The sequence below is a fragment of the Parasteatoda tepidariorum genome, chromosome 6 (genome assembly GCF_982258835.1).
Source record: "Parasteatoda tepidariorum strain Cologne lab strain chromosome 6, Ptep-v5.0, whole genome shotgun sequence".
NCBI lineage: Eukaryota > Metazoa > Arthropoda > Arachnida > Araneae > Theridiidae > Parasteatoda > Parasteatoda tepidariorum.
The window spans coordinates 110754159-110779458 of NC_141760.1; the positions used below are offsets into that span (position 1 = coordinate 110754159).

Genomic DNA, 25300 nt, shown 5'->3' on the forward strand with positions numbered 1-25300 from the left:
TCACAGATAAAGCTAAGATAAAGTCTTAACAAAGACAGATAAAGTCTCACAGCCTATTCATAGAAAATACGCTTGGACGTGAAAATATTTTGAATTATTTTACAATCATTTGTGAAATTATTAATTCATTATTTTATATTTTCGTGAAGGTAGGAACTCTGATGTAGTATCCATATACAACATAATTTAATTAAAAAACTAATTTAAGAAATAAATGTAAGTTTTTGTGAATTAACTGGTTTGTGTTGTAACCATTTTTGCATAAAAGTTTGGAGGAAGAAAAAGAGTTGTAAAAATTTAGGACTCTCTGTTTCTTTCTTTTTTTTTTTTCAAATAAATCAAATTCTAAGTTATAAACAATTAACAAATTAATTTTTTTTGTTCTTAAAATAAAAAAAAATAATTTAAATAGGTTAAGTTATACAAAAGGTTACAATAGATTACACAATAGGTTACGTAAAGCAAAAGTAGTTTTGTTTCAACGGTGGTGAAGCGAGAGGGGACATAAGGGACAGCTGTCCCTAAGCGCAACTTTGGAGGACCGCCAAATTCATATTATATAATTACAAAACAATTAAAGAAAAATAACTATTCAAAATACTCTAACACAATTCAAATCAGTTTAATATTTGACTAAAAAATAATTTTAAGAAATTTCTTGAAAGCATTCTAATTTCTTGTTTACATATTTCTTCTCTCATTCGCATATATCTTCTAAGTATTGTTGTGCAAACGAATTTAATTCTTTTATGATACGTAAATCTGAAATGTATGCCTAACAATTCTGGTTTTATAAAACTCTAACTTGAATTTCAAAATGTTCCTGAAAAACATGACCCTTTAAATATGATTAGGTGGTTGCAAAAACAGTATTTGTTCCCTAGCGTTGTAAGCCCTACATACTGACCTTAGTTTCAAAGCAAGAAAATCTCGCTATTTTCCGCCTTAACTATATTGTTAATCCTTCATTCAGTAAGCTTTTTCAAGGTTGTTCTTGTTAAAAGTTTCCTGACAATTATAAATCATTGTTACGTATTGTAGCTTTCGTAACTTAGTCTCGTTAACTTGGGGCAAATTATAAGCCTTTAAATTGCAATGCAACTTAATGCGATGTTGACTTTTAGCATGCGCCGGAGCAGGGTATGGCGTGATCAAGCTGCAAAATAGTCGGAAGAGACGTATCAAACTGCAACAAGAAGTGATAGTTGGTAAACATTGCGAAAACCTTGGTAAGTAAATTATTAAGTTACTTATTAACTTTGAAATAAATATGTCATGAAATAAATATGTTTCATAAACATGTTTATGAAAAAAAAGGTTCCCTTTTATCGCTTTATGCCCCCATTATCTGAAGAATTAGTCTATATTTGTGTTTGTACAATTATCAGTTAGAATATTATAGCAGAAAACGTCCTATTTTTGAGAAAAATCATGCCTTTTTTTCAAGTTTCACACCCGGGGGCTTGATATTATTGGCCCATTTTTAAGGGGTGCCGTCAAGGAAATTAGAACTTTGTTTCTTACGACCATGCCAGCATGTACAGTTTCGGATAATGAACGAAACTGTATAGAATAACTTTTAGAAATATGATTAAGTATACATACTGGTCAATAAATTATATTTTGGGCGATTTTCTTTGGGGATCTGTTCTAATGTCTGGGGGGAGTATCTTAATGTGAGACATGTTCTGCAATAGTTTGTCTAAAGTAAGAACTCCCCTAGCCATTCGTCTGGACCCATGGCTGGTATAACTATTTCAAGTTAGGGATGTAGGGTCATTGTGTAGGACAGGTTTTGGCTCGGTCTGGTCGGCGAGAGAAAGTGGATATTTTTCTTTGATCTATTGTGTTAGCCCTAGAACAAAGAGAAGCTACCCTTCCTGAAATGCGCTATTCTTGTTTCCATAGCAGAAGACGGCTTCAGACTTTGTGGCGGGGGGAGTTCTTACCTTAGACAAACTATAGTATAAAAGTTATGCCAATCAATGGTGTTTTTCAAAGCTAAACAAAAAGCCATGCAACACTTGGACACATTGGCCAATCAAATTCATCCTAAAATGTTACATTTTTACTCCGAAGATGACGGATACTTCATAGACGAAAATTCAACTGCGAATTGAGTCAGATAGGTACAAAATGGGACCATTGAACGTCACTCTGTATGTTTGGGACACGTTGGTAAGACACATCCGACGACTCTTCCATCTAATTTACATTATCTTGAAGAGTGTGTAACCAATGCATGGTATTCTCTGGACATATATGTCCACCAAGTTGTACAGAATTCTGGAATCAATGCCCTCACGAATAATTCTCAAAAGAATGATTTTGCGCAAAAGAAAATCTCAAAAATATTAATCTAAGCCCTAGTAATAATTTTACCTTGGCCCCAGTTGGGTTCAAAATTGGCTCGATATGAGTCCTATAAAAATATGCCCCGAGGAACTGATATTGGGTTGTCTAGATTCTTTAATATTGTTCCTAGAATGGCCTACATTGGTCAATATTAACGCTAACATCCGCTAAATAATGGATACAAAATATTACGTATATCTGACAATTCTATATAAAGGACCGATATTGGTTGTGAAGTGGCTGTGAAATATCAGGTGAATCGGACAATTCTATATAGGACCAATATCGGAAAAATAAAGGCCCTTTGAACCCTTACTGAGGTAAGATTCATGAATATTGGCCCAATGAGTGTCCAAGTTATTTTGCTGCTAGGATATTCAAAATCATCGGGAGATTTCAAAATCATTGGGTCAGTGTGAGTAGTATTCATAAGCCAGTGTGGGTAGTGTTTGAGAAATTATTTGTTATTTTCTCTCTCTTAATATTTTCAGTCACATAGTCTTAAACTGGGTCAACCTTAATTGCGATTTAAAGTAATAATAAATGTTTATATAGAGTGAAACAAGGTATACCAAAAGGCAGGGCTCGAAAAAACTCAGAAATTTTACCCGTCCCAGAGGACGGCTTGTCCAACAATGTACTCGCCCTCCTTTGAAACTAATCCGTAGCTCCTAAATAAATAAAAATATAATTTTCTCTTATTTATTACAAACATTTATATAAATTGCACAATGAATTAGTAGTTACTAGGATTACATTATACAGTAATAAAAAAAATACTAGGTTACTAACAGTAAACTAGTATTTCTTTTATAAAATAATTTAAAGGACAAAGGTCAATTTATCCGAGGGTACTGTGTTTTTTTAAATTAATCAGATATGACATTTGCCAGTTCTACAATCAAGCCAATGATTTACAGAGGTTTCTGCACAGAAATCTGAAAGGGGTTTTCCAGTTAGGTAGATGTTCATAATTCCATTTAACGCTTCTTGTTTAAGACCAGTACTTACGTACTGGTCTTAAACAAGAAGGCGTAATGTGTGTTTTTTGTAAGTTGATTGCTGAAAAGCCCCTTTCAACCGCTGCAGTACTCCCAGACAGAGAAAACATCAATTCCACCATGTGCAGTATGCTGTATTTCTAGATTAGAGGGTCATTTTAGAAGTGAGGCGGTAGACTCTTGTAAGATAACAAAAATTGAAAATGTATCACCAACATTAACGGGAAAATGATCGTCCGCGCGGACGTCGGATTCGAGAAATACGTTGTCCGCGGGGAATTTTTGACCGCTGAGGATGGGCGGACGGGCGGTTTTTCGAGCCCTGCCAAAAGGACTATAATTTGACTGATGAAACATTCACATACTTATGGAGCTTTGTAACAACATAAATTATGATTACAATCATCAATTTGACCTGTTTAATTTTTAAGTGCACCCGAAATCATTTCACTAAATGATTTTATTGCAGTTTCTAGACTAATGTATAAAAATTATTTGAAGTCATCCATTAAATAAAACTCTAATGGTATTGTAATGTAATACAAACTTTTTGTTGGGCCATGTTAAGTCAAAGAAGAGAAATGAACGTTCTCTTGTTTATCTTTGCATTGCTTTTTGTAACAGTGTTTCCTGTTATTTTTTGAAGAAGTAAAAGAGTGGCTCCACCATAATCATAAGCGATGTGTGAAAGTTAAGATAGGAACAGATAACTCTTTGTCGACGCTCAACAGAAAAGGGGAGGTACTGAGGAAGATTTTTCTAGAACATCCTCTGCATTTTGAAATCACCGAAGAAACTAGGAAACCAATGCTACTCGTCCGATCCTCCAAGGACCACGATATGGTGAGATTTTAATCAAAATTATACGATTCACATCTTCTTTTTTATTTATTTACTTTTTTTAATACTGTGGCGGAATGTGCTTGCAAAGAAAGTATACGTACTGCCTCGAATCACTATTACTTTAATAAAAAAGAGCCCCAGATAAAAGAAAAACGAACAGAAAATGAAATAACACCAATCTGGAATTCACAACCTGCTTATTGCAACATAATTTTTTTTAAGATCAAAAATTACTGTTTCAACTATTCTAGAGATAGAACTCGTTGACACAGCCGCTTAAGGCGTCGCTCACAATACTGGTTGGAGAGCTCAGGGTAGCTAGTTCGATCCTTGTTGTTGACAAAACAACTTGCATGTATACGCAGCAAGGTGTACGTTAAGTATGTCTTGGCTGAAAATCCTTTCGTTGGTTATGAAGTGGAAGTTTCCAGGGAGGGGTATCAGCACAGGTGCTGTTCGCGTTGTCTAACAAGGGAGTAAATATGAAAGCATGGCACTCTCTTTAAAAAAATAGAGCCCTAAAGATGGGATTAGGTACTTGATGATCAGGGATATAGGTTGGATGATGATGATGATAGGGGTCGTTCAAATGTTAAGTATGCATGCTTTTAAACTTCCCCTTGTTTGCAAAAGTAAGCAAAACATAAACTGCCTCACATGCTTATGTAAGTAATTCATAATATCCCCCTCCCCTGATTTTTGCTTTAACTTTATCTTTGAATATTTTATAATATTCTAATTTTAAGATAAAGATCAAATAAACGATGTTAAAGATGCTGTGATATCTGAGTTACATTTTGCAATTTGAACACTTTATCTCTTTAAGGTGAGCCGCATTGGAATTTTCGCTTGCCAGTCACCTGCATCTGTTTGACGGCCTCTTCGATCGACACGTGTGGTTATGTCAGTTTTTCGGTTTTAGTTGCAACACGCTTCTTCTTTGACACTTTCAAAACTGAAACTCTGGTTGTTGTTGTTCGAAAGAACAAAAATAGGCCAGTTAAAAACTTTTAATTTTTGTGCTAAAATAATACTTCTTAATATTTCCTATGAAATCCTCTAAAATGTGTCAATTTTCTCACACACACTTTTACTTCTATTCCTATATCTTCCAACGCCAATCTTCTTTCCTACAGGTACTCCAATTTAGAAACAGAGGAGTTATGTCGAAATTTCTGGAGAAGCTCGAAAAAGACCGGAATGGGCAGATTCAGTTAACCCCTGTCAAGAGGGAATTGATGCTCTCCAATGCTGAGACCAAAGAGAAACGGCAGAAAAAGTTGGAACACTTCTTCAGAGAAGCCTATACTCTGGTATTAAAAACTCATATTACTATGTTTTAAAAATATTTGACCTCTTTTTTTTAATATGACTCATCACTTAACATTGCCTTATTCATCCAACATTTCAAAATGCCACAGCTAAATATTACATTAAAATGGAATGGGCCGTGATGGTACGGAGATAGAGTTTCCCAATGAGGGGACCAAGGTTCGAATCTCAGCGATTGTTGGTCATTTGAATTCCATTCCCGGCTCACATCAATCACAAGCTAGTCTTAAAATATCTTAGGTGACAAACGGACCATATATCAGAATACCCCTTCTGCCGGGCCAACAATGTGAGGTTTTCGTGATATTCCTCTTCCTGTAAAGGAAATATAGGTAGATTCTGTCAAAAAAGTCTCTGCAAAGACTGGTTTGTCCTAATGCCTCCAGTATTTCTCTTGTTTTATGGCTTTTGTTCAAAACTGATAAGGCTACGGAGTTAACCATCATTAGTCGCAAGCCCAAAATTAAATAAAATCGAGTCTCTACAGTACCATTCAAATTTTAAAGAATTAATTAAAAAATAAATAGTGTAATCGTTAATACTCTTTCTTCTTAGATGTGAAGTCAGCTTTTGGCATCAACGTCCATATTTTTTAATAGTCTTATTCTCTTTTCCTGGAGGGCTCAGAGGATATAAAAGAAATAAGTTTGAATCCCTGAGATTTCTAATTAGTATACTACTTTCAGTGAGAAAGCATATAAAATGCTACAACATTAAACGAGTTGAGTAATAAAATTAGGAGCTTTTTACTATTAGAAGCGAAAAGTATTTATTTTGTACTTAGAAGTAACAGTAGAGTTTGTATACTAGTTACTCAGTATGTTATTTTATGCTATTCTTAGTACAAATACTTCTTATAAGGTATTTGCTTCCTTTATATTTTAAAAAATCAAAGTTTTTGCAAAATAGAATGAGTACTATAATTTGTTCGTTAATATTGAGCAATACTGTATAGTGTATCTACCACTGCAAAAACATAATTCCAATTCCCTAGTACAGGAGTGGCGAACCTTTATATACCAAAGTGCCATTTTTTCTAAAAAATTGTTTAATGAGGTCATAGACGTACCGTCAAATAAGTTTGACTTCGTGATTATTGGGAAAATAATAATCTAAAATACTATCAACTCAAAACACTTTATTTACAGAGAAAAAAAAACATTTCGCAATGTCTCAGTTATACGCGTAATTCAACTTAAAGTAACATCAGTGTGACTTCTGTTGTTGCAGATTAGATGACAAATAACTTATATTAGAGGCCGGAATAGTCTGGTCGGTAGGGCGCTGGGTCCATGCCCGAGAGTTCGCGATTTCGAAGACTCCCCGTGTAGTAAAATGGTGACTGATGCACATTAAATCTGTCGAGTCGCAAAGTCCTCCACGTTCCCATAACAAATCAATACCTCTGGGGACAATGGATTGGAGAGCGATCGTTCACTGATTCAGGTCAAAATTCTGATCTGTGGATGAATGAATGGATGTATGAATGGGTTCTCCCTATAAACGGGTGAGACGAATGGATGTGGCAGAAGTCGAATTATTGGCCATAGATGGCGCCACTGGAAAACAAGAACTATCGCACCCCTCTGCCTAAACAGGCATACAAAACCTACCAACCAACTTATATTAGGTTGTAAGATGTTAGTTTAAGCAGGACTGTTAATTTTTTTTCTAGTTATTTATTGTTACCTGTTTTTTATGGTTATTAATTGTATTTTTAGCATTAATTGTGAATTTTTTTTATTAATAATTGTTTATTATTTTGTTTGCTTCTTGTGAATTTTAATTTAATTGCTACATAAACTTCATAGTGCAATAACATTTATGTAATAACAATTCATAGTATAATAACAATTGTGATCGGTGGCGTGCCTAAAATATTGCCCCACGTGCCATAAATGGCACGCGTGCCATTGGTTCGCCATCCCTGCCCTAGTATATAAGACATGTTAACTCGATTCTACGGTGTGGGTACCCTTACATAGATGAAGGTTGACATGGTCGCTAACAACTCACGCCCCACAATACTTTATCACATGCAATTCAGATGGGGGAAAAACTTACACCCAAAAATACTTCTACTAATACAAAATACTTTTTTGAATTACAAAAACCGAATTAGGCATGTATTTTTTTATTAAATCCATAAAAAAATTCATTTTAAATAATTATGGTTTATTTTAAATTTCAATTTATTTCAATTAGAAAAGTTTTCTGTACCTTAATCATTCTTTTTCTGTACGGTTTTACTAGCTTTTCGCAGTCGCATAATCCTAAATAACTACTTTCGTAAACCATGATCACGCATATTGAGTTTGTTTTCAATCTGCAATTTTTGAATTCAGAAAATAATCTAAAATAAAATTTTGATTGATTTGTACATGAATCTGAAATTAAATCATAATAAAATAAAATAAGTGAATACAAAGATCGAGAAACTTTCAATTCTGAGAATATTTACAAACTTTAATGCCCTCGCAAGTCGGTTATTGTTACAAAAATCCATTATACAGGGTCTTTATAATTAAAGTTCCATTTTGAAATGGCTATAAAAATAAAACTACCCGACCAAATGTCATCAAACTTGGTAAATGTCTATAAAAGGTCATGGGATTTTAGTTCCCGCAAAAAAAAAAAATTTAAAAAAGTCAAAAATTCACCATTAGCGGAGAATGGCGCTGTATGCAATAGTGTTAAACAAATGTGAAATATGCAAATTTGTTTTACACGTCATCATGTGACTTTGCAGTTATAAATGTGAGGCGCCTTGTCTGAGCTGTCAGTGTTCTGAGTGGACAATGTCTGTTACCATGCAAGACCGTGCTTTGCTCGTGAAATGTTACTATGAATGCGACAGCAATGAACGGAGGGCTTTACAAAAGTTCCATACTGTAAGAGGAAAACGCCGAGGTCCAGTGACACCGCAAGGTTTACGGCAAATTTACGGTAAAAGCCGTGTAAAACAAATTTACATATTTAACATTTGCTTAACACTATTGCATACAGCGCCATTCTCTGCTGGTGGTGAATTTTTGAACTTTTTTTTTTTTTTGCGGGAACTAAAATCTCATGACCTCTTATAGACATTTACCAAGTTTGATGACATTTGGTCGGGTAGTTTAATTTTTATAGCCATTTCAAAGTGGAACTTTAATTATAAAGACCCTGTATATTTCCTATTGCTTTTCTGTACAACATAATGTTCAAAATACGGTGTTTACAGACTTTCGGACTACGACCGGGAGAGAAGCGTTACCTGGAAGAGTGCAATGATGTGGTGATGGTGATGAGGACATCCCTCACCCGCAAAGAATTTTCTGAAGCCTTGGGCATGAGATCCGACGCTCTGTTCGTGAAGCGCATGTTCAACTGCATCGACAAAGACAAGAACGGTCAGATCAGCTTTCAAGAATTCTTGGACACTGTCCTTCTCTTCTCCAGAGGTAGGAATTTTTAAGACTATTACTCTAAGAACAAATAAGACTGCAAATTAAAACTTTATAAATTAAAATAATCAGCAAATTGATACCATATTTCAGAAAACTGGAAAGGTGATTCTATCATAAAGGGGTTGCAATCTGTTCATTCTTATAGACCATGGGTTGCCAAACTTTTTTGATCATCGACCCCTATATAATTTTTCAAAATCTCCATCGACCCCCGTAAAAGTAGTTTCTGTTAATAAACCGTTCTGTCATAAAACTCTATTAGATACTGTGTTTGTACATTTATTTAATGATTTTAAACATTTATTAAAGTAATAGTACATTGTGTAACAGTAGTCTTATGAAAAATATATTAATGTTGAAATTTAAATACCTTAATATTTATTAAATAATAAGTAATTTTAAATAAGTAGAAATAATAAGTAAAATAACCACAGATTTATTACTTCTTAATCAATGAGATGGGTGTGCTTGGTGTCTTTTTGCAAGGTTCGCTATATTGGGTTCAAAATTGGTCAATTTTATGGCACATATGCATATGACTTATAAACCAGAAGTGCAGAGTTCGTGCCACTGCGCGCTGGTACGTAATTACTTGTTTCACCCTAATAAATATACGTTTATTTATTTATGTTCTATAAAGAAACTGATATTAAGTCAGTTATAAAGAAATTCACAAATTTTACATACTTAATTAGGTATATGTGATTTGCGTATTAAGAACTGTTTTTTCATAGACCTCAATCGACCCTTCCGATTCGGATAGACCCCCATTCGACCCCTTGGCTCAGATCGACCCCCACTTTTGTTAAATAGACCCCTGGGGGTCTATATAGACCACTTCGGTGACCTCTGTTATAGACAGTGAAAAAAATGCATAGATAAAGCAAATGTTATACGTGGAGCACAAATTAGGAATAAATTCCGGCTTAACCCGTGTAGAGAAGAAGATCCTTGAGGCATCCGAGCATCGCTTCTGAACCACTATATTCTAGTTTTCGCTTAAGTTTGCTCAACATTATACGGCACCCTACATGAAATGTAAATGTAAATCATTTGAAGGTGCAGTTGGTAAAGCAGTCGCTCATTCCGTTGGTAGAGAGATAGGAGTTGTGAATTCAATCTTGACAGCCGGCTAATCTTGACTGCACGTTAATCCTGTCGTCTTTCTGTAGTTTGGATGTAGGAGTATCAGCTCAAGTGCTGTCTTCGTTTTTCTGACTGGTTTAAAAATTATGTGACATTTCTATGATGGACTTTAAAGATAGGGCCCATAAGACAGGGCTTGATCTTGAGCTATGGATAGGTGATGCGTGTAGAGCGTGTGAAAGCCACCCTTTGGACTCCAGAAAAAAATTATCCTCCAGACACATTGATGCTAGTCAATAGAAAACGGCTTCAAGTGTAAGCTTTCAAGTAACTTGGGCAAAGCTTAAAACCAAATATTTTGATCTCCTCATACCACAAAATTCTGGAAGATGTTAAGTTTAATCTTAAAAAGTTTTTTTCATTGCCGAATATGGACCATCCATTATAATTCTGCTCAAGCACACAAAATTAAAGGCACTCAAGTATGCCACAAAGTGCATTTTTCTCACTTTATCGGGGAGCACAGTAGCCATTTTATTCACAAGAAATGGTCTAATGATTAGTTTATAGAGACAAAGGTGTGCGCTAAAAGTTTACAGGACTTTAGCATCCTTAAGAAAACATTTATGCAACGAATAGACATGATCCAAAAGAGTTTTAAGATTAGTTCACATTGGAAACGAAGATTTGCGGTAAGACCTCTTGAGACTTTAACGAATATTTGTGTAATGAATAGATACGATCCAATGAAGTTTTATGATTGGGACATATTGGAGACCAATGTTTGCACAAAAACCTTATGGGACTTTAGAATCCTAACGAAAATATTTGTGCAACGAATAGGGCAAAATAAATTCGGTGACATGTTTTCGGCTCTACATTATAACTTATAAATATATCACCGGTAGTAATATTTTCATGTTTATTTAGAAGTTTGATAGTGATAATTTAATAAGCATTAAAAGCTTGAATTATATGTGTCTAAGTTATGTCTTTTCACCTTGTAATGTTCTTTTTTCGCAATGGGTCAGTATTAAATATTGCATTCCATTCTACTCAATGTGCCGTTTACTTTCATGTTTGCAGGTAAAACTGAGGACAAACTGAGGATAGTATTTGATATGTGCGATGACGATGGTAACGGTGTCATCGACAAACAGGAACTGAGTGACATGCTGCGATCTCTCGTAGACATAGCCAAAACTGAGTCTCTTGGACAGGAGGACGTGCAGGGACTGATAGAAGGGATGTTCTCTTCCTCCAGGCTGCAACACAAGGAGGAACTCAACTATGACGACTTCAAATTCATGATGAGTGAATTTCGCGGAGACTTCATAGCGATCGGTTTAGATTGCAAAGGTAAAAGATTCTCTCATTGAGTCTTATTCCTTATGAAACACGTATACTTTGAATTAATTTAACTAAAAGTTAAACTAAGTATCGTTGCGTCAATGAACTATAGTTCTTTGATTTTTTTCAGCTATTGAGATTAAAAACATTTATTAAAGAGAAAAATTCGAATAACCATGATAACTCATGAACGTTTTTAAGAGTTCACATCTTCTACCATTTGCACATGAGGACCACAGTAATAAATTCATTAAACCGTTTAGGCAACACGTGAGTTAATATAGAAAAAGGAATTCAGTAGCTGATGAGGGTAACAGCTAACTTTAGTGTAATTTTTTGAGTTTTTCCTTATTTTATAAAAAAGTAAATATCATAAAGTAATAATTATTACTCATAAAGTAATATTAGTTTCCTTATTATAAAGTAAATATCATTCTTTTGACCAGATGAAGTCAACCAATTTTACAACTACAACCATAACAGATTCAAAAAGACATGGCACTCAAATTTTTTTGATGGATAATGCAATGAAAAACTATCAAATATTTACACACTCTTTTGCGTCAGATATCAATGATATAAGCTCTAGAGCAGTGATGGCTCAGAGGATCGAGCGTGAACCGGGTGAGGGGAAATGGGTTTGAATCCCAGAGATGGCTGGTCGATACAAATTCAGCATTCGGCTTGCCCCGACCGCAGTGCTGACGTAAAAATGTCCTCGGTGGAAAACGGATCACTAGTTAGACTCCCCTTGTCGTCAGACTAACCGTGGGTGGCTTTCGTGGTTTTCCTCTTCATGTAACTGATTTACTGGTTAGTTGCATGAAAAAGTCCTCAACGAAGCCATATTTCTCCCAAAACTTGATCCAGGAGTTTTCTTGTCTTATGGGTGGGGTTCAAATTTACAAGCCTACGGAGTTGAACATTAGTAGTCACAAACCCAAAAAAATTAAAATTACTTTTGCTAACCACCGAAATGTCCTTCACAAGTCACGCTTTAATGACCTTTACTTTAAAGACTTAGTTAACTGTTTGCAGCCTTGTTTTCAATAATAATCCATTCGAGCCGAGGTAATTCTGGGGATAAAACGCCCGCTTCCCAATGAAGTGACCTGGATTCGAATCCAAGTGATGGCTGGTCGATACGAATTCCGTATCCGGCTCGCACCGACCACAGTGCTGACTTAAAATGTCCTCATTGATAGACGGATCATCGTTTAGAGTCTCCATGCCGTCAGGCTAACTCAAATGCGCATTAGTTCCATCAAAAAAAGCCCTCCACGAAGGCTAATTGCCCCCAATACTTGATCCAGGAGTTCTTGTGTCTTCTGGATTTAGTTCGAAATTATAAGGTTACGTAGTTGAACATCGGTAGTTGTAAATTAAAAATTAGGTGAACTCTTCAACGGCCGTTATAAAATAATAATCCCTTCATGTTAAATATCACGTCATATTCGCATCGTCGGGTCTAAAACTAAATTAGAAAAGATATTTCATGCTAACGATCTTTTAAGTCGAAATCTGAAGGGAAAAGAAAAAACGATATCGATTTTAAGTGAGTTAAAAAGTATTGACTAAACGTCACGAGAAAAACTGATCTAGTAATGAAAAAAAAATTATTGCAAAACCGTTTCATTTCTAGCATTTCTTATAAAGATAAAATATCCGTAACTGGCAAGACTTGGTAGTTCTTTCCTTCACCCGAAAACATGTTAGAACTCTCGCACAGAACCTGATTCAGTAATGAGAAGAAAAAAAATAATTACAAAACCGTTTCATTTCTAGCATTTCTTATAAAGATAAAATATCCGTAACTGGCAAGACTTGGTAGTTCTTTCCTTCAATCGAAAACATGTTAGAACATGTTTTTACAACAAGTTTTTTTTTCTTTCTTCTTTTTGAGAAAGGCTTCCTGCTGGAGTTTTTTCCGTGAAGGTAGGTCAAAAGAGACAAGATTTTTTGTATATTACCTAGAGCAGGGGTCCCCAACCTTTTTGTACCTAAGAGAAAATACCAGAATATCTGTCGAATGGCGGGCACCATTTAGTTTTTCAAGATAAATTAATAGTTGATATACATAGGTAATAATACACACTACATATAATGCACAAAAATTTATTTAACATATGAATATAATTAGTATTAATATTCTTGTGTAAAATAAATGATCACTAAATTGGTTTCAAAACATACGAAGTATAAAAATTATTTATATAATACAGTCAATGTGGTCTTTGGCATGGCATTTCGCTGGCTAGCGCTTCATAATTGGGAAAATATGATGAAATTCCTGCTCGTAACCAATCGTCAAGGTGTTCATCTGTAATTCGGGATCTATATTTTGATTTTATGATATTATTGTCAAAAACAATGATTCGCACAAGTATGTGGAACCAAGAAACAATTTTATTTTATGTGCTGCTCTTTTTAAGAATGGAATTTATTCCTTCAACTATATTCCAGAATTTCTCATCTGATATAATAATTTTGAAAATAATGTCATTCTGAAGATCCACAATTTCTATCTCCACTTCTTTTCGCTTTACTTGAATAAATTCTGAAGTGTATGTTGCTATTACGGTTACGTTTATTTGGTTGGTGAAAGGATTAACAAAAAAGGTTATCAAAGGCTCGATGATATTAAATTGTTGAAAGTGCTTTTCAAATTAATCTTTAAGCAATTGGAGGTTGATGACAAATGTTGATAAGTCAATTTCACTGTCACCTATAATTTTTTTCATGTTTGGAAAATGCGCAAGAGACTTTATTTTCAAATGTGATATCCACAACCAAGCTTAGCTCTGAACGAGTTTATAGCCTCTATCATTTTTGCTTGTTCTTTCTCTGCAGTTTCAAGTTTAAACTTTTTAGTTTTTCCATTATATCCGTAATGAAAGACAAATCAGCGAGCCAAAGAGGATCTCTTAGTTCTAAAAATTTTTGATTTTTGGCTGCCAGATAATTTTTTATTTCCTCAATTAAATGTTGAAATCTATCAAGTACTTTGCCTTTACTGAGCCAGCATACTTCAGTATGTATTTGCATAGCATAAAATTTGCATTGCATTTAATGGAAAAATGGAAAACTGAAATATTTTATCGTTGGGCACAAGCAGCGGGCGTACCTAGACCGATCGACGGGCGCTATGGTGTCCGCGGTCATAGGGTTGGGGACCCCTGACCTAGAGTATCTCCTCACCAACCCCCGTGTTTGCTTTTTATTTATCATTCAGTGTTTTTTCTTTGTTTTCAAAAGTCAAGATAAAAAAGAGATAATTTTGTTTATAAAATATAGATAATATAATTTTATGTCAGAGCATTTTATTCAGTGAAAGACTATATGGATTTCAAAAAAATAATCACTTGATACATTTGAAAAGAACAATTATTGATACTTAAGAATCTAGAATGTATGACAAAATATGAAATTTTGAATGCAAAGTAAATATATTTGTTGACAATAAATAACGGTAACCTTTATATTAAAATCGGAACGGTTTTGATCAGTCGTAAATGTTTTGGACATTTCATAATTTCGACATAGGCAATACAAGGCAATATCTTATCTCTCACAACGGATATGTAATCATTCTTTAAAACAAACAAAAAATTTCTAAAAAAAGTTTTAAAAAAACACGTAAAAAAGCACTTCAAATTTTAATAACTTTCAAACAAGTTGGAATATTGAGAAGAAAAAAAACAAGCGTCAAATTCATAAAAAATGATGATCATTTCAGCGCATCAACTTTAAACTCCCCAATTACATTTCGGCAGTCTGCAATGTATTTTTTACTACAAGTTTAAAAGTTGGTTATTCTGGAACTAATTATCAAATCTTGAAATATTTTATTTCATTGTATACTCTGCATATTTTTCTACACAATTTTGTAATTTCAAGATTTTAAGTTTTATACATTTTATGCTTTGAAACATAATGCAGCGTAATGTTTAACACTCTAACATACTTATTTATTTCAACTCTATTTATTTATTTATTTTTAGGTGCAAAGCAAAATTTTTTGGACACATCAACTAACGTAGCTAGGTAAGATTATTTTCTTGACTTTAATGAAAAATGACAGTGCTAAAAGAAAAACATAATTTAAGAAAAAACATTTTTTTGCTCGCATAAGAGGATAAGCTATAGCGCGGGAGAAAACGTTTCCTGAAACATTCTGATTGAATTCCAAAACTTAAAGTAGAGAGAAACAAATGAATTCAAGTAAAGACAAAATAAACTGTGACGTTTCAATTTCTCAAAAAATCATTACAAAATTTGCAAACAATTGTGGCAGGATTATTTCGCTTCTGCGTAATCCTGGGTATTCCTGTCATAATTAGTTTGAATTTCGAAAAACTGAAAAAATAGGCATTTGAAACTTCGTGGTTTACTCTTGGTTTAAATAAACTCACAATTTCGTACTTCTTTATTTTATTAAATTTGTTTAAAACGTTTATTGCATTCTCTTAAAAAGGCATCACAGCAAAAGCTGAAGAAAAAAAATTAAAAACAAAATAATTGATTGCAAATTACGGTTTCTTTATACTTTTCTCAGTTTAATTTCCTTAAAATTACGATCAGTTCACGATCATTTAAATGATATAAATTTATCCCTCTATCATAGGATGACCAGTTTCCAGTATCCTCCATTTTCTAAACCTGGTTATTGGACAGGACAATACAACAGTATGGTGACATTTTTGGAGAAATATCGGCAGCACGTCTTCTACCTATTCATATTTTACGTCATCACTTTCGTACTCTTACTCGAAAGGATTCTGTGTGAGTATTGTTATAGAAGCAAACAACTTAAGTGATTTTTTTTAAAAACTTTTTGAACTGATAGGGGAAAAAACAGAGTAAAATTAAAATAAGAAGGAATTGATTAATTCCTCCAACATTTATACATATATCTCTGTGTGTTATTTATGCCACTCTTGCAGTATGTAGGTTTGAATTATTGACATGTAATGGAAATCAAAATATACACTTTATTAATTATTAAAGAAAGGTGTATAGGTGGTTGACAGCCGTGCATGTTACTTTAAATTATACTATAATCCCTACGATTAATACATGATCTCTGAGATCCCTTTAAATAAACTGCTGTTTGTAGAAAATGCAACACCATGAAAGAATCATCAGAATCAAATGAAATTTAATGCAGAAACGACTTGTACTGATACAAATAAATGATGAAATTTTCAAAACAAAAGAAACAAATTAAGCGTCCGAAATCAGTATTTGGTGCAGCCACCACGCGCTGCAACAAGTGCTGCTATACGACGTGGCATGGAGTCAAACAGATGTTGAATATCTGCTTGAGGAAGAGAATTCCATATCGCTTGTATGCGCAACCAAAGTTCGTCTTTGGAAACTGCAGGACGCGGATCACGAGTGAGACGCCGACCAACCATATCCCACACGTGCTCAATAGGCGACATATCCGGCGAATAAGCAGGCCAAGGAAGAAGTTGCATGCGTTGTGCTGAACAGAAGTCTCTAACAGTCCGCGCAACATGTGGGCGTGCATTATCCTGCTGAAAGATAGCTCCAGGGATGCCTTGAAGGAAAGGAACGACTTCGGGCTGTAGCACTTCACGGACGTATCTGTTGCTATTGAGATTACCCTCAATTCGTATCAAATTGGATCGTCCATGATACGAAATCGCACCCCAGACCATAACTCCGGGTGTTCGACCACTATGTCGTTCAATAATACACTCAGGAAGGCAGCGTTGACCGGCATAACGTCTAACACGAACACGGCCATCATGGGTCCACAAATTGAAGCGTGATTCATCTGAAAAGACAACTTGGTGCCAATCAGCTCGCCAGTCTCTGTGCTCAAGAGCCCACTGCCGACGCAGCCGTCGATGATCCGCCGTGAGGGGAATCCTGTATAATGGCACCCTTGCACGCAATCCACGGCGCAGCAGACGACGACGAATTGACGAAGCCGACAATTGTACACCTGTAGCAGTAGACCAATGTGCTGCCAGCTGCCTGGAGGAAGCTGTGCGACCATTCACCGCCATGCGGAGCAGGTGTCGATCATCGCGCTCTGACGTCACCTTCTGTCGTCCAGTGCCTGTTTTTCGAGTTGTTCGGTGCTCGTCGGTCCACTGCTTCCAAACTCGCATCACTGTGGAACTGTTCCGCTGCATACGAGCTGCTATTGCGCGATAGGAAAATCCTCCTTCTCGAAGGCCGATTATCCTCCCTCGTTCAAACTCCGTAAGTTGCTTGAATTTCTTATTCTTCCGTCGTGGAGGCATACTCAGGTCTCACTAAACGTTTGCCACTAACAAATAATCATAGACTATTTTCAACGTCCCGCTACAGCACTTTATTTATACGCTTTCAGCATCAATTCAGAGGGCGCTGCGCGCGCCACGCACGCGCGATGGCTCTGAAACTTTATTAATTTGCATAATATCCTATAATTGACATTTGCTGCGAATTTCATTTGATTCTGATGATTCCTTCATGGTGTTGCATTTTCTACAAACAGCAGTTTAAAAAGATTATTCCTAACCAGTAGCTCGAATAATGCACACTGTATCACTGCCGAAGTGAGTCATTAAAGCAACCAGAGAGAGACAATGTACGATGGAAACTCTTCAAGGGCCTTTGAAGGTCAGTTGAGAAACATAATGAATTGGTCAAAAGCCCGTAAAGGGATTCTATATCCTTACTGTAACCACTTGAACTTAGAAATGTTTTAATACAGTTCAAGAAAGCTGTCCCAGTTTTTAACTAATATTTTTAATTTGGAGATCATAGAATAAGTGTGAATTTTGTAAATATGCTAATAAATTGTTTCTTAACAGATTACATGTACCTGGCAGAGCATACAGATCTGCGTCACGTGATGGGTGTGGGGATCGCCATCACCAGAGGATCTGCTGCAGCACTTTCGTTTTGCTATTCGGTCCTACTTCTGACCATGTGCCGCAATCTGTTGACGAGGCTCAGAGAACTGCCTCTACACCAGTACATTCCCCTAGACTCTCACGTTCAGTTTCACAAAGTGGTTGCTGCCACTGGACTCTTCTTTACACGTGAGTGACATAAATTTGACATTTACAATAGATTAACCCTTTTGTGGCCCGTTTTTTTTTTCAGAAATGTTATGTTGAAATATTTTAGAAGTTGATATTGATTTGTAAAAAGAAATTCTTTTAGCCAATCACATAAAATGTAATTTTTGGCCGCGAAGGCCTGGTTGGTAGGGGTTTGGACCCATGTCCAAATAAAGATTAACTGCTTTCATAATAGACAATATCAAATGATTTTTCTGACAAAGTTCTACTTTAGACTTCACACTCTTTGCATATTATTTGCATTTCTGCAAATAATGTGTTCAAGAGGTCGTGGGTTCGATCCCTGCCGGCTGAAGACTCCCCGTGTAGTAAATGCTGATTGGTGCACGTTAAATCTCTCGACTCACAAAGTCCTCCCTGCTATCATAACAAATAATACCTCAGGGGATACTGATCCAGGAAATTCCTTGTCTTCCGGATTGGTTCTAAATTGCAAGGTTACGGAGTTGAACATTGGTAGTCGCAAACCCAAAATTGGATCAGCTGTTCAACGACTGTTATAAAAAAAAATTTGTTTAATTTTTAAAACCACTTTTGTTAGGTGGAAAAAAGAATTTAAATTTTCACACTTTCCCCCGTGTTTATTGACCTAAGACATAAATTTTCTTCTGTGTGTAAAACTAGAAATAAACTCGATGATCAAATTAGCGAACGCACAACGATCTCTTTTCTCTCTTCTCTTCTTGACCCCACAATAACCATCACTGTTACCCGCACTTCAAACAAAGCCTTTCAGTTATATTTTTAAAGTTATCAACAGATGGCAGCACAAATCATGGCTTAAAAATAGTTTCCCAGTTACATTTAAAAATTAATGAAGTTGGTGGAAGTGAACATTCCATGAACTCATTAAGGGTTAAGACAAAAGTTTTCAGGTTTACCTGAATAGGTATTGTAACTGCACTGAGTTGATACTGTCGAGTTCATGTGCTGCTTGTTACATCTTGTAATTAATCATCGGATTTTGCGTTTACCATAAGTTCCTCCCAATCAGTGGGCGGTTAAGACTTCTAGAGGGTCGCTGGGATATCCTAATGCATAATTTTTTTAAAGTGCACTTTTCAGCAATTTATTACTGACCAAATTTTATAGATATTATAACACTTTGCTTGCTGTTCTACTCATTTTTCTTTTTGTTACACTTAGATGTCTGATACGATTTATTTTTATTTTTCATTTTGCCTTCTGTAATTCTAGCTTCTTTTTTTAATCGTTTTACATATTGTCTTGATAGTTTTTTTATTCATTTTTCATAAGCATATACAATAGTTTGAAACTTTTAAGATAACTTCCTTAAAATTTATTTTACACCCCATTTAGATGTTCGCACCGAGTAATTCTCTTGCTCATGAAGGTTACTTTCCTAAAAAAAAATTTTTTAAAGTATGTTCAACGATAAAATCATTGTTAAGTAGGAATTTTCAATAAATGAACTATGCGATTAAACGAATACCATAAATTTCGTCTTGTAAATTAGGCGATGCACCGAAAAATGTTAGGAATTTGTGGTATAGAATCAAAAACAAAGCCTCTAAATAAACTTATATATTTTATATTTATTTTATCAAACATTAATTATAAAAATCGAAATTAAAAAATAATTTGACTTCCTTCAAAAATTTGTTTTAAAATATGTTATTAACTACATAAGAGCGTGGGAAGCATACTACCGTAAACTTCAAAATTCAAAATTTTTAAAATTATAATAATTTTTGAATGTCAATGAAAAAGTATTTCCCGGCAATGAAATTTTAAGACCTGATAACTTCAATAAATTCTAAAAAAAAAAAAAAAAAAAAAAACTATGAAGAGTTTGTTTACATAAATGTAGATAACAGTAAGGATTCGTATTGGTCAAAAAGAGAGATCATTACTGGGAAGCTATTTTCACTAACGCGTTAATTCATTTTTCTTCGATACTTATAAACACTGAATTTATAAACTAGGTTATTTATACGCATAGATATGCAAGTTTATCACCAGTTCTTTATGGAAGCTCAAAATCTGATATTTCCACCTACCTTTCCACAAAAAAATGATCTTAAAAATAAAATTAAGTTTTATGTAATAAGCTAAAAAGAATTTCTTTTTATAAATCAAGACTAAAGACATTTTAACATAACACTACCAGAAATGATCTTATAAAGGGTTAAAATACAAATAAATTAAAGTTTTTTAATTAATAATTACACTTTTAAATCATTATTTTGGTTATACTAATTGTTGCTTTGATAGATGTAGCAATAAACAGTTTTTTGTGCTGTAGCATCTTTTCTCAATAAATTATGCACGTTAACATTACATTAAATCAAGAGTGTTTTTTTTCCTTTGAGAAAAGCAGGGGAGAAAAGCGTTTTTCTCAAAGGAAAGAGTCTTTCTTTTTTAAGACATAAATTGCGTTGAAACTCAACTTGATTCACATGTTATATAAAATATTTTGGTATATTTTACTTGTAACTCGACCTGGTTAAAAAACGAACATTTCATTTTTTATACATTCAATAATTTTATTTTATTCATTATTTGTTTTTAGTTTCCATTCGCACTTTTTTAAAAAAAAAATTATGATGCCCCTATAACATCTTAAGTAAAGTATATTTGAGACATAAATTTTGGATTTTATTTTCAGTAATTCACACTGTGGGACACTGCATAAATTTTTACCACGTTTCTACACAAAACACGGATAACCTGCGATGCCTTACTCAAGAAATCAATTTTGAGTAAGTTACAAATTGCCTTGAAATGTTTTTAGAATTTAAAAAAACTTTATTCATTTGATTTTTTTTTAAATTTCAGATCTGATTTCAAACCTACCATATGCTATTGGCTTTTTCAAACGGTGACTGGTAAAACTAATTCATTTCCTTATCATTTTTTTCATTCTTGTTTCTCAAAATTGAATTTGTTACCTCAAAATGTTTAAGTATTAGAAAGAAAACATAAGGGCTTAACAGGGCGCGGAAACAAAACTCGAACAAAGTTATTGCATCATAGAATACGTATAAACGAATTTCTTTTCAATTTTATGTCTTATTGGTCTATTATTTTAATTGTAAAATATTTTGAGCTCTGACCACTACGGGAAGGAGGGCGAACGAACTTTTATTTGTATACCTATCTTGCTCTTTTTATATCTATTCAAGAAAAATAACAGTTTATCTGAAGTCTAATCTTTTTGCTGAAAAGATCGCTTTTCTTTGAAAAACGTTTAGCGGTCTGAAAATTTTAAAATTCTTAAGGTGGTAACTGCTAGTCGGGGAAAAAAATAGTGCGTGGAGTCCCTCCGCGCGGAAGAAGTTAAACTTCGCAACCTGCGACGTTAATTGTAGAAGAATCAGCAGTCGTTGAAGGATCACTAGTTCTATTCAACGACTCTTTTTTCTACTCCGCTCGCTTCTGTGCTCTGTAATCACGTTAATATTGTGCATTTTTCTCTCTTGAACCAGTGGAAGTGCTTGTGATTCGTCTCGCCCTGGAAAATGTATTTGTATTAATAATGCATGTGAATGCGTCATAATATAATTTCAGAAGAGAAAGCCTGACAATCAATTGATATTCACAAGAGACGTACCTTGACATAACCTTAAATCTGTCGCATTGTCCGTGGGATTGTTTTCACTCATTTTTTACAATTGTTATCCAATTAAATTTGAAAATAAAAAATACTACCCTATTAAATTATATGTGTATCAAATCAAACTAAAAAATATTTATGGTAAAACAATACTTTTATTATTTTTATGCTAGTGAGAACCAAAACATTATGGAAATGAATGAGGGAAAACTGGATCCTACCACGTGATTTCCCGGTCAATAAAAATGTAGCGTTAAACGTTTAACGCAACCTTGTTGGAAGTCGCATAAGAAGTATAACTTCAAAAAAATTTAAAATTATTCTTCACCGTATATTTAATTTTACCTCCATACAAAATTTATCCCGTTCCCTCCAAGGATATACTACACTCATCGTCAAAAGATCATATGTTGGCAAAGTTATTTTATGATTTCCTTAATTACGAAAAGCTTTCCATACAACTTGTATGCTTGTTTTGCCTTAAAGCAAATTGAAACTTCTTCTTATAAGTAATCAACATGCATAAAAATGCTACTTATTTTAAAGGAATTTGCCATGTTTTATCACTTCAAAATGTTATAAATGTAATTGTTATTCTCTCTACTCTAAATCTCCTGAAAAGCCTCCCAAGAAATTTTTTAAAACTCAATTCGATTGAAATTGATGACATTTGATTTACATATTTCAACTAAATCGCTGCTAAACTTATGTAATGGTATATATTTTTTCCAGGTGCAACTGGCATGCTGTTATATGTTGTCATCTGCATAATTTTTACTTTCGCTCATTCCAGCATTCGAGAGAAGGCTTATAAATATTTTTGGTTAACGCACTCTTTGTACGTAGTGCTTTATATACTCCTCCTCATTCATGGGTTAGCTAAAATAACTGGCGTAAGTACAAATTCTTATAGCGTAACAAAATTCATCTACACTTAAACATCGTTATAAACAAAGAATTTTGCAATATAGACAGGGTTTTTTTAAATTTTCCAATCTTAGAACCCTACTGATTACTCGAGTAAGTTCCAAACAATTATAATTTTCTAGACATCTAGTGGTTAAAAGCGGGAAAAGGTAGTACCCTCTATACGCTAAATGCTAACAGATGGATCTAGTTGTCTATTCGAAAGCACAGCATAACAATTATTTTATTTTATAACCAACGTTGAACAGCCGACCCAAATTTTGAGTTTAAGATTACTAATTCTCAATTCCAGAACTTTGTAATTTTGAACCCAATTCAGAAGACAAGGGTACCAAGTATTAGAAGAAATTTGCTTTCTTGGAGGACATTTTGAGGGAACTAGCCAGCATTTGTGTTAAATGGAGAGGAAAACCACCCACGTGATGGAAAGGGAACTTTAATCCATGATTCGTCTACACCTGAGTATAACCTTACGTCACAATTGAGGTCTGTGCAAGCCTGGTGCGGAATTCGAATTCCAGTCATCGCTGGGATTCGAACCCATTTCACCTCATTGAGAGACGACTCTCTACCCCTTGATCCACCACGGCTCAAGGAAAACAACTGAATATTCTATTCAGGCGAAGAAAGAAAAATTGTCTGCTGTGAAATAAAGTAGTGTGTAAGCCCGTTTAACGGTTCTCAGCAGATCACCGAAGTCAAGCATCACTGGCTGCCGTCAGTGTGGGGGTGGGTGACCACTTGGATCAGTCTGCGTAGGGACCGAGATTGTGCGGTATTGGTTCTCGTTAAACTGTTCTACCGTAAAGTTCTCGACTTCGCATGCAGGTCGTCGGGCTACCGAAGGGGGGGTGCCATCCCCTCTGCAGAGAATCAAAATTGGGAAGGCTTGTCATCGGGTCATCCTCAGGGATGTTTCCCAGACCATCGCCAATAGCCTATCGTGCAGCTCTAGTGCGACGTAAATGAACTACAGCAACAACAAAGCCCGTTTAAAGGACATCTAATCACCCAAAGCCCATACATAACATAATGTTTATTTGAATTGTTTGTGTTTTGTTATGATTTACTAATATAAAAAGGGAGCAAAAGATAGATAGTGAGTGCAATACATACAAATATCAATGGAACTTTCAATATATTGAAATTTGCATTCGAAATATATTTCGTGATTTGGTTAATCAGAAAGAGGGCGATATGTTTGATTTGCTATGAAACCATAACCGTTCTCAAAGAATATAACATTAAACCTCATTAGGAAATGAAACATATTTATAATTACTATAAACATACAGGAAGTTTGTGGACAGAAACTTATGAAGAGCAAAGATTTTCAAGCGCGAATAACGCAAGATTTTCTGTAACGGTAAATGGGAAAGCATGGGGAGAGGGGAAATCATGTTACCTTGAAACTCCTATTCCATTTAACGAGGGAGTAAATTATTCTTTCTCAAATGCAATTTAAATTTAACCATAGCTTGTTATTCAGATAAAGTGTATTAAAATTACATCAATCAGTGTGCTATTTAATTTTTCCAATTTATTTTTCAATCAGTCACCTCGATTTTGGATGTTCTTCGTGTGTCCAGCAATCTTATTTGCACTTGACAAAGTGGTCAGTCTTCAGACGAGATATATGGAATTAGACATTCTTGAAACGGAGCTTCTGCCTTCTGGTAAGAAAATTAGATCAAAAAATCTAGTCATATGAATAAAATATACCGCGTTCAACAACTATTGCCCCGATTCTATCTTTGATTTCGTATCGTTACAAAGGTTTCCATGAAATTGAGTAATAACGTGAATTGTACTTAGTGAGTCATAAGCTATCCTGCGAATTTATGGTAATTATGTACTGGACTATATCAATGGAAACTGGAGGAAGACGTAATTGCGAGACTGAGTTGTTATTTTTTAAAGGAGATCAAATGGAATTGTGAACAGTTAAGATAGCGAGTGGATGTTAGATTAGTTAGAGTATCTATACTTGAATAAGTACAAATTGCGATGTATCTGTTCTTTATTTGTGTTTTTCATCATTTGTAAATAAATCATCTTTGTATTATTATATTCGTTCATTGGTTTTGTTTAGTAAAAAAATCCATCATTGAAATACACTGAGTTGGCAAAAGTGATGTTATATCTCTTAGTATCATGTCGTACTTCCTCTAGCTCAATGATGTACAGAAACTCGACGTGGTATGAACTCAACAAGTAGTTGGAAGTCTCCTGCAGAAAAATTCAACCATGCAGTCTCAGTAGATGCCCATAATT

General features: G+C 34.5%; 1 protein-coding gene across 1 annotated transcript in view; it reads left to right on the top strand.

Annotated features, from left to right (window-relative positions):
- Positions 1–25300, top strand: part of LOC107451888 (dual oxidase) — a 76593-nt gene that overhangs the window by 41183 nt on the left and 10110 nt on the right. Inside the window, exons 14-25 of the mRNA XM_016068121.4 lie at positions 1125–1229; positions 4003–4199; positions 5336–5512; positions 8755–8974; positions 11153–11425; positions 15418–15460; positions 16041–16198; positions 18250–18480; positions 21152–21245; positions 21322–21371; positions 22832–22992; positions 24582–24702. Coding sequence (XP_015923607.2) covers positions 1125–1229; positions 4003–4199; positions 5336–5512; positions 8755–8974; positions 11153–11425; positions 15418–15460; positions 16041–16198; positions 18250–18480; positions 21152–21245; positions 21322–21371; positions 22832–22992; positions 24582–24702 — 1830 coding nt within the window. The remainder of the gene's footprint in view (positions 1–1124; positions 1230–4002; positions 4200–5335; positions 5513–8754; positions 8975–11152; positions 11426–15417; positions 15461–16040; positions 16199–18249; positions 18481–21151; positions 21246–21321; positions 21372–22831; positions 22993–24581; positions 24703–25300) is intronic.